Source organism: Trichechus manatus, unplaced genomic scaffold, assembly GCF_000243295.1.
Source record: "Trichechus manatus latirostris isolate Lorelei unplaced genomic scaffold, TriManLat1.0 scaffold00250, whole genome shotgun sequence".
In the NCBI taxonomy this organism is placed as follows: domain Eukaryota; kingdom Metazoa; phylum Chordata; class Mammalia; order Sirenia; family Trichechidae; genus Trichechus; species Trichechus manatus.
Genome location: NW_004444186.1, coordinates 2211670 through 2222391, shown reverse-complemented (window position 1 = coordinate 2222391; position 10722 = coordinate 2211670). Strand labels below are relative to the sequence as shown.

General features: G+C 47.5%; 1 protein-coding gene across 2 annotated transcripts in view; it reads left to right on the top strand.

The window, feature by feature from the left end:
* The window catches only part of MRPS21 (mitochondrial ribosomal protein S21), a 12567-nt gene extending 7402 nt beyond the window's left edge, over positions 1-5165 (top strand). For both annotated transcript variants that reach the window (XM_004389586.3, XM_023724600.1), the window contains exon 3: positions 4613-5165. In XM_004389586.3, coding sequence (XP_004389643.1) covers positions 4613-4793 — 181 coding nt within the window. In that variant the 3' untranslated portion in view covers positions 4794-5165. The remainder of the gene's footprint in view (positions 1-4612) is intronic.
* Positions 5166-10722: the final 5557 nt, after the last annotated feature.

The following is a 10722-nucleotide window of genomic DNA, read 5'->3' as shown; positions in this document are numbered from 1 at the left end:
GCAGGCACACTGGAAGCAGGCCCAGTTGACCCCTGTCACGGCCCATCCCCAAGCGAGGAGAGGCAGGCACACTGGAAGCAGGCCCAGTTGACCCCCGTCACTCGCGGTGGGTGCACTTCAGGGCCCTTGGGCCCATCCGCATGCACATTGGTCCTGAAGTAAGCTGGCTACACTGACATGTGAGTCCGCCACCCCCAGCTCCTCTCCCCCACCCAGACAGCTTGGCGCCTTTTACGTAACTCGTGGGATTTCATAAAACTGGCAGCTGGTTTCTCCTGCAGTGTTAAACAGTCGCCAGGCGCCCACAGTCCAGGCTGCTCTGTTTACTCTAAAGCTCTCGGTTTGCTAGTCCTTGAACTGCCTTTGGAAGTGGAAGCGTCGTTAGTAACACCCTTCCTATTTTCTCGGTGAGTTCTACAGAGCTCTTTCTTGCATCTGTTTCTGTTAGAAACGGAGTTGAGTAGATGCCTTCACTGCAGGGAGTCTGCAGCATTCGAGGGGAATCTGCTGTCTGAGCATGACTGGAAGGTGCAGGGTGAGGGAGGGAATTTTGAATTTTGGAGTTTATTTGGTCTATGTTCTGGATGTAGTTTCAGCCATCCAGGGAACACCATTTAGCAACTCCGTCATTAATGTTGGGGCCCCTGATCTTGCGATTCTTCCTCCTCCTCCACCCTTCCATTCTTCCGTTGTTTTTTTCCTTGCCTTGCCTCTCCCCCACAGCACAAGCAGTCTGTGAGACGATCACCTCTGGCTCAGAACCCTTTTGAAACACCAGTAGGTTATGTATCTAAACTCCTCATCCTTTTGTAATTTTCTTTCATCCTTCTTTTAAACCGACTTTGTCATTCCAATAGTCTTCTTCCTAAGGAATGCTATAAGTTTCTGTCTTTTCTACAGTCTCTCTTCAAATCCAGTCTCCTTGCCCTTTTCACATTGTATATACGGTCTTAGCACTTCTTCTTTCAGGGACTTGTTTGGATACATATAATACTGTCTCATCAGTGCTATAGAAGAGGCCTGGATGGTGTATTATGCCAGTAGGTTGGTCCACTGTGCTAGGCGGTTCCCCCTGGACCAACAGCAGCAATATCACCTGGGAGCTTGTCAGAAATGGAGATTCTCAGGCCTCATCCCAGACCTGCTGAGTCAGAAACTGGTGCTGGCGCAGTAATCCTGTGTTAACAAGCTTTTCAGGTGACTCTGCTGGCTGCTAAAGTTTGAGAACCACTGTGCTCTGGAACCAAGGAGAGGAATGATTGCTTTCACTTAGACCAGTTCACAGATGTGGTAACAGTTGATTTGGGCCTTTGAGGGATAAACAGGATTTCATAAGGTAGAAGAGGAAAGGAACGTCGTGAGCAAGATGAAAAGTAGACAGGTCGTGTGTTTGGGAAGCTGCAGATAGTTCAGTGTGACTAGGGCATAAGGTTTAGGGGGAAGGAATTAAAGATAAAGCTCGAAAATTAGGGGTGAGGCTCAATAGTTCAGGTCTTTGAGTTTAGAGCAGTGGTTCTCAAGCTCATCTACACATTGAAATCACCCAAACGACTTAAAAAACAAAACAAAACTGATGTCCCCCTTGCCCGCATTGTGACTTTATTGGTCTGGGATGTGGCCTAGGGTGTGGAATATTTTTCAGATCCCCAGGTGATTCTAACATGCAGATGTGTCTGGGAACCACTGGCTTAGACTCTTCTGTGTGTGGGGAAAGATTTTTTTTTAGTACCAAAGTGGTATGATCTGATTTATCTTTTAGAACAGTAATTGGTGAAGGGAAAGAGAATGGAAATAGGGCAACCTACTTATCCTTCACATTTCAGATAATTGGCCTTTAGGAAACCTTCATAACCATTTTCTTATCCTTCAACTCCAAGTTAAATGCATCTCCTGTGTGCTCCTCTGGCAATGCCTTCTTTATGTTTGCACCTATCATACTATGTTGTAAAAAAAAAAAACCAAAAAACCAAACCCATTGCTGTCAAGTCGATTCCAACTCATAGCGACCTTATAGGACAGACTGGAACTGCCTCTTAGAGTTTCCAAGGAGCGCCTGGTAGATTCGAACTGCCGACCCTTTGGTTAGCCATAGCACTTAACCACTAGGCCACCAGAATACAGTGTCTGGTACAGAGTTGTGATCCCATAAACACTTATTGATTAAATGACCAGTTGGATGATGGTAGGAGCCCTAGTGACGCAGTGGTTACAGCACCCACCTGCTAACCAGAAGGTCAGGGGTTCAAACCCACCAGCAGCTCCACGGGAGAAAGATGCGGCAGTCTGCTTCTGTCAAGATTTACAGCCTTAGAAACCCTCTGGAGCAGTTCTCCTCTGTCCTGTAGGGTCACTGTGAGTCGAGATTTGAGTCAGTAGCAGTGAGTTCGGTCTTTGGTTTTGATTTTGATGATTATGGCAATAATTTAGGTACTAGATGATGGGGACATAATCAGAACTGTGGCCGTAGGGAAGATGAGAAGGGAGTGATCCAAGCACTGCTTCAGATGTAGAATTCATAGGCTGTGATAACCGGGAGCGTAGCCAGTAGAGGAGAAGGCCCGGTCCAGAAACGGTGAGATTTGTAGCTTGAGTAACTGGTGGTGACATTAACAGAGGGCACGTGAGCAGAAGAGTAGATCTGGGGAGGAGACAACACATTTGGTTTTGTGTAGGGTTTGAGGTAGCGGGGAAGATTAGTCAAGCTCTAAGATAAAATTGGGAGTAGAGGTAAATATTTAGGAGGCAGCAGTATCTGAGTCGGTTGTTCTCAACCATGGCCGTACATTAGAATTAGCTGGGGAGCCTTTACAGAGTTGGCAGTGCGTGGCCCCACTCCAGACGGATGAAATCAATCTCTGTGGGCTCGGGCCTAGGTACGAGCACCTCTTTAAAAAAACCCTGTAGGAGATGACTGTTGTGCATCGGGGTTGAGACCCACTGGTAGAGGTGAAAGGAATCGTTTGGAGCCAGAAAGGAGGAGATTGGCTGTAGCACCTGGAGCGACACTAACGTTTAAGGGTTAATGGATGGAGAAAGCCAGCGGAGACCCTTTGTGGCCAGGATCCTGAGTCTTGGTCTTCAGTGCCCCACTTCTCTAAGGTTCTAGTGTTGGACCCACGTGACTTCTGGGCATGACTGTATTTCCAGCAGAACCTGCATTAATCTGCTTCTCCTGCTTCTGGGAGTTTGCAGCAATTCCCTTGCCTCCCCATCTGCCTCCCCCTAAAACCCGGACACGCTGAGCTGTGCGGATAGAATCCTAGTAGCCTACAGATGGTTCTTGGTACTAAACAGCAGGAGGCTGGGAGAGGGTACCAGCGGACGGCACCTCCCGCGTCTGGTCACAGCTGTAGGTTACTCACAGCCCAGTGCTTTCAGGTCTGTGTTCAGTCTGTCGTTCTCTCGGGCTTTGTGGTATAATGTAAGAGGACGGAGGAGGGTTTCCTACTGGGCAGAAGGAGCTGGTGGATTCTCATTTGCACTTCCTTCCTCCTCTGTTCCCTTCTTCCAGTTATAACAGTGATGTCTCAGCCTCCTGCTCTCCAGTTGCGTTTGTGACTTTTTTCATACAATGAAAGGACTGGATAAAGAGGAGTGGGGTCCTGTAAACAATGCCGGGAATGGAGGGTAGAACTAGAAGGGGCTTCCAGACCTCCTAGGGACCAACTGAGGAGGAGTCGAGAAGGGGAGAGAAATCTCAGTGAAGCCACAGCTCTCAGGAGTCTAGGGATGAGGTTGGTCAGAGAGTAAAATCTGTGTCCTCTTGGCTCAGTGAGAAAAAAGCGGTAAGTTTGAGATGGGGGTGTTATAAGTCAGTGAGAAAAATGGCATTGCAAGGAGCTGGGTGGGCAGGAAACACAGGTCGAGCTCAGGTTTGTAGACCGTCATAAAATTAAGATTAATGAAACATGATTTTTGCCTTCAGGGAGTTTTCAGTCTAATGAGGGAGACATTTGTGTAAATAATGGAATGGCAGAATGAAATAACTGCCAAATAAATAGGTGTACAATAAAATAAAGTATGTTCAGGGAACAGCCAGCAGAACGATATGGTTGGAGCATGTGGTACACGGAATGACGATGAGTGAGGCTGGATTTTCACGCTCCTGTTTGTACCGCTGGTGTGATACGGGCCATCTCACGCAGGCCCAGAGAGTCCTCAGACCTGCAGGCTTTAACTGTATCAGCAGGGAGGGACCTGCGTCCCCACTAAGGGCCATGTAGGATTCACCCCTGGAGATATTTTTCTGACTGCAGATGACTACCTCTCACCCCGTTTGAAGTTCTGAAATGACCCCTTGGCTAGAAGTACTTCCATCGGGAACCAGTGGTCTTGTGAGGCTGGGCTGTCTCTCAGGTGTGTTGTGGTAGAAAAATTGGAGAACATGGCCCTGTCTGTCAATTCCCCCGGGCAAGCACCGTGTGATTAACTGCTTTTCCATTTCCCTACAAGTTCCTGTTGGGGGCTCTGAAAGTAGCTGGCTGACACTGTGTGGCTGTCATTTCCCACTGTAACTTTCACAAACCCCGGTGGTTTGGTCAGTTGATTTTGACCATCTGTGACACCCTTAGAATAATGAGCCTAAGCGTCTGACTTCATTGCTTTCATACAGAATCCTTACCACGGACGGGCTCATCGAGGACATTAAGCGAAGGCGTTACTACGAGAAGCCGTGCCGCCGCCGGCAGCGGGAAAGCTATGAAATCTGCCGGCGGATCTACAACACGGAGATGACTCGCAAGATCAACTTCTTGATGCGGAAGAATCGGGCAGATCCCTGGCAGGGCTGCTGAGGCCCTTTTGTGTCTCTGCACCCTTCCTTTCTCGAACCCACTTTCTCTTCCCCTTCTCTGCAATAAACCCAGCAACATACGTGCAGGAAGGCCTACGCCTGCAGAGGTAACCCCGCTAGTCAGCAGTGGACCCTCTCTTATTAAGCGAAAAAGAAGCTGAGTCAGAAGGCAGTTCAGGAGCAGTGAGGAGATACTCTAACGTAGTAGAGTATGTCTGCTATTTCTTACCCAGTTTTTATGAACCCCAAAGCAAAATCTTACTAGTGGAAAAGTATCTGTTACTCTGTACTGACTCACTCCCCCTCCCTACTGTGAGGTCAAGAGGAGAGGAAGCCTGTATGTACTGGGAATAAACTGCTTCTTAAACACTCATCAGCCCGAAGGAATCCTTCAGACAAACCTAACCTAATGTTCACTTCTTTTTCTGGCTTTCCTTTAGTTTTCTATTATTTGGAGGCTAGAGGAGGGATAAACCAAACCCGTAGCTGTTGAGTTGATTCCGACTCATAGTGACCCTAGAGGACAAGGTAGAACTGCCCCATAGGGTTTCCAAGGAGCAGCTGGTGGATTTGAACTGCCAGCCTTTTGGTTAGCAGCTGTAGCTCTTAACCACTGTACCACCAGGGCTCAGAGGAGGGATAGTGGAGAAGAAATAAAGCAGTAGATGGGTGGTAGGAAAGAGAGGAAATGGGGCAGTGTTGATAGAAGAGCCCAGAATCAGAAATACTGTAGTGATGTCATGGGGGACTTTGAAATGCAGCCACTCTGAGCTTCCTGATCCTAAATGGAGCAGGACCCTGAGTGTTTTAACAAGCTCTGCAGGTGGTTCTCATGCACACGAAAGCCTGAGAATGACTGCCTTGCGCTCAGAGATTCCGGGTGGAGACCCACCTCCGCCTCCACCTCTCCCGGGTTGGCCTCCTGGCTATGACTGACAGCTGGGGGCATCTGCTGTGGGAAGACCAGCTGCTCTGCTTCCTCTCCTGCTATCTATTTCCTCTGGCCGCGGTCCCCTGACAGCCATGCTGCTATTCTAGGGAAAGTCGGCGCCAAGCCCTGCGGGAGGACACAGTGGGAGGCGGAGGTGGCTAGCCCAGCCCTCCTCACCCAGGCTGCCGGCTCTCAGCATGGTGTGACAGAGGGAAGTAAACAGAGCCGCTGCCAAGCTCCTGCCTCTCCAGACTGCTCATGTTCAAACGTCGCCCCCTGGTGGTGAACAAGAGTGGCTTGGAGTTGCTCTGACCTTAAGTCGTTGAAGTATCTTTTCTCCCTTCACAGTTCCCATTCTTACTGATTGATTAAGCAGGGCCTGCAAGAAGATATTCTGGAACCACTGGTTTTTGTCTCAGGGCTTGATCATCCTTCCTCCGGTCCTCAGCAGTGAGGCCCATGGTGAATAAAGCGTGTATTGGGCAGTGGCGCACATGGATATAACTTCCACACTGAAGATCTCGTCCTTGCCTTTGGAAACTTACACTGGGGTCGGAGAAATTCTGTATACAGCTTCTTTTCAATTTTGTTACTTTTGTACAACCTGTACTTTAACAAGTTGTATATTGCTACTTCTTAACCACTTTTCAGTCACTCAGCTTGGTCTTTGGTGACATCACGTGTGATTTCGAGCCACGGCATGGTGTCGCTTCCTGCCTGGCCTGTGCCAACGTGGTGGGGCATGTTTATGGCAGAACCAGCCTCTGCTTGGTGATATCCCCTGGCCCCTTCTCCTGAGCTCCCTTCAGAACACTAGGGCGTCTCTGATAGGTGTCCCCTGCTTGTCCTCATCTCCAGTCCTGACCATTGTCCATGCCCCCCCACCCACCCACACAGAGCAGTGAGCACTGATGGGTTTTTTAGCAGGGAGCCAGTTGAGAGGCCTCATGTGTGAAGAGGGTAGCTGGCCAAAGTCCCATCTGCTTGTGTTTCTCCCACTCCCTGCCCTGGGAAGCTAGGAGGTAACTGCATGGTGGTTTAAGAGTTGGGGTTGCTCTAAACCTGTCCCTGCACTGGGTTCAGGGAGGGATGGTTTGGTATTTACCCAGTTACTGGGTGACAGACGCAATACTTACACTGTCCCGATCCTGGGCACCTGTGAACTCTCTTGGCAAGTCACTGGATTGTCTCTGGCAGGCCTCCTCCAGTCATAATTTAAGAATCTTATGTTTGTGTTCTAGAAACAGGTACCCCTTTAAAATTGGGACTCTGGAGTAACTTTGACATTCTACTTTAAAGTTTCCAGCAGTACACTAGTATATGCCAACTGAAAAATACTAAGGAATAACAATTCACTGTATACTGACAGAAGCCCTGGTGGTGCAGTGGTTAAGAGCTCAGCTTCTAACCAAAAGGTCGGCGGTTCAACTCCACCAGCCGCTCCTTAGAAACCCTATGGGGCAGCTGTAGTCTGTCCTGTAGGGTCACTGTGAGTCAGAATTGACTCGAAGGCAATGGGTTTTTTTGGTTGGTATACTAACAAGGTAAATGATGGAATTACATGTTAATGTAGGTAATTGAAGGGAAAAGAAAATGTTGGAGCTTCCACTATACGCGAACTACCTACATACATAATCTTTTAGTCGAAAGAATCTGGATTTACTTGTAATTTTGGCAACTTGTTTAACATAAACCCTTGTTTTTCCTGTAAAATGGGGATAGTGGTATCTACAGGTTTGTGGTGAGGGTGAAATGAGATAATGCATGTCAAGTGCTTAGCACAGTGTCTGGCACTTAGTAAGAACTCAGATGTTAGCAGCTAATAATAATCCCCCAGTTGTGCCAGCCAGAAACCAGATCCGTGTGTCCTCCTCTTCACCCAGTCATCACCCAACCAAACCCATTGCCGTCGAGTCAATTCCAACCCACAGTGACCCTACAGGACAGAGCAGAACTGCCCCATAGGGTTTCCAAGGAGCGACTGGTGGATTCCAACTGCCTACTTTCGGTTAGCAGACGAGCTCTTAACCACTGCGCCACCAGGGCTGCCAGTCATCACCAGCACCTATTTATTCGTCATCTCTTCCAGCTGTGTCTACGACTTCGTGCCACAACTCGAGTCCCAGCTACCATCCTAACTTTCCTGGATCATTACAGCCGTTTGACTGGTCTCCCTGCCTCAGTGTTGCCTGGCTCCAGTCCCTTTGTATTTAGTCAGAATAATTGTTCCAAAATGCAGTCCTGATCTTGTCACTTTCCTGCTTAAGCTGGTAGTTGGTTCCTCGTTGCTTTCAAGATGAAATCCAGACCGTGGCATTTAAGATTCCTCAGGACTGAATCATGCTTTTCCTTTTCCCTGGAGCCATTTGTCCCTCAGACACACCCCTGGATCACAGCAGTGCTGTTCTCTCCTCTCCTCCCATCCTCAGCGCTCAGTTCGGATGTTCTCTGAGACGCCCTCCCCGGTGCCTTTGTCAGGTGCTCTTCTCTGTCTCTTGCGTCTTGAGTTTACGTCTGTGACATACACGGCTCTGCCTTTTTGTACCACTGTGGTTCTGTTGCCTGGTATAGTGCTCAGCATTTATTCTCAATAAATATTTCTTGAATATATGGCAATAGCAATTATTTATTGAGGCTTACTATGTGCCAGGCACGTACTAAATGTGTTTCATGATATGTTTAATCCTCACAATACCTTCTGGGAGAAGAGATGATTATTCTCATTTTACAGTTGGGGAAACAGTCTCAGAAAAATTAATTACCCCAAGGAGTCACAGCTAGTAACTGGGAAACAAAGGATTGAAACCCATGTGATTCCAACAATTGGAAATAAAATCAGTTTCTAGAAAAATACTTCCCTGTGGGAATTCAACGCAGACTGTTAAAAACACAAACAAAAATTTACAACTATCCTGCTAAGTTGGAACTCTCTGACCCGTTTAACTGACTTTTTGAGTGGCTATTATGAGTGAGACATTGGTTTCAGGTATTGTAGAAACAGTGAGGACACGGGCAAGAGTGAGTAAGTTGAGCAGCACGTTCGAGTTCGCCCAGCTTGGTACTCAAAGCGGGGCTGTATTTTATCCTGCTGCCCCATCAGGGCAGGTGGGTTTTGGCATTGATTTCTCAAACTTCTAAAAACCAGCCTATGATAGGAAAATCTCATGCTCCCTGGGAAATTCTAATCATAACCTTCCTAGAGAACAACTGCAGTTTCTGGTGAGCTTACCATCCAAGAAGGCATCGTGGAATTTTAATTTCTGTAGTTTGCAATCTGAAAATACAGTTTTTCATTTCTCACGTGACATTGTGTCATACTGCTGGACACACTTTTTCAAACTACACTCTGCCCACACCTGCTTTTAGAATCGTTGGTTTAAAGGGTCAGTAGGTTTAGAGCCTCATTTGGAAGAAAGGGAAGAATACACGCTTACGGATAGAATGAAGAAAGCTGTACTGGCAGGTCTTACTCATTTGAGTACCTACTAGGTCTGGCATTACCATAGGTCAGGGACTCAAAAGACATGATACAATTCCTGCCCGTAAGGAATTTCCATCCTTTAGGCAAAAAATAGACTTCCGCAGGTGCTGGGGCCTACAAGACCCACTGCTGAAAAAGATTGAGCCTTTAAATTCAAATAAACCAAAAAACCCAAACCCATTGACATTGACTTGATTCTGACTCACGGTTACTCCATGTGTTACAGAGTGGAACTGTTCCATAGGGTTTTCTTGGCTGTAATCTTTACAGAAGCAGATTGCCAGGCCGTTCTCCCTTGGTGCTGCTAGGGGGGTTCGAACCACCAACCTCTAGGTTAGTAATTGAGAGCATACCATTTGCACCACCCAGGGATCCTCTAATTCAAACATTAAGTATTCCATTGTGCCAGGTGCTGTTGCAGGCACTTAGGTTATATCAGTGAACAAAACAAAGATCACTGCCTTCGTGGAGTTTACGTCTGAGTAGGGGCAGCCTTAATAAACTTAGTTTATTATGGTCATGCTGAGTTTGAGATGTTGATTATACTTTTGGAGCCCTGCTGGTGCAGTGGTTAAGAGCTATGGCTGCTAACCAAAAGGTTGGCAGTTTGAATCCACCAGCCGCTCCTTGAAAACCCTATGGGACAGTTCTGTCCCATAGGGTCGCTGTGAGTCGAAACGGACTCCCAGCAATGTTTTGTTTGTTTTTTAAATACATTTATGTGTTGCTGTTAGCTGTCGTTGAGTTGGCTCCCAACTCATGGCGACCCCATGCACAGCGGAATTAAACCCTTCCCGGTCCTGTGCTATCCCCACGGTCAGCTAGTTGTGATCCGTAGGGTTTTCATTGGCTGATTTTTGGAAATAGGTAGCCAAGCTTTTCTTCCTAGCCTGTCTTGTCCGGAAGCTCCACTGAAACCTGTTCAGCATCTAGCAACACGCAAGCCTCCAATAACAGACGGGCGGTGACTGTGCATGAGGTCATTGGCCAAGATTTGAACGCAGGAATTCTACCACGGAACCACTGTTGTCCCTACATTTCTGTAGGCAATTGGAGATCTATGTGGAGAGAGAGATGTACACAGATCTCCGATTGCCTACGTATTAGCGAACTGCCTACATACCAACGAACGCTAGTGATCACTTATAGTAACAGGCGGTCAATAGCTATTTCTTCTGTTAATGAATGAAGGGAACAAAGGCACGGAGGGGGGGCTGCTTCTTCAGACCCTTCTATACTCATCTTTTTTCATATATGTTTGTACTACCATGTATTGAACTCCGTGAGCAGCACTGTTTTAAGCGTGTCGCCCTCATTTACTCGTTACCTTCACAGCAGCCCTGTGAGGTGGGTTTCTTTCTTTCTTTTTTTGATGTATTGCATTTTATAGGTAAGGAAACGAGGGCTTAAGCCACTAGCTTAATGTTATACAGCGAATGAGTGGGAGAGCTGAAATACAAATCCAGGCAGCTGGCTTTGGCGCCCGAGCTCTTAATCACCCCGATTCACCGACTCTCC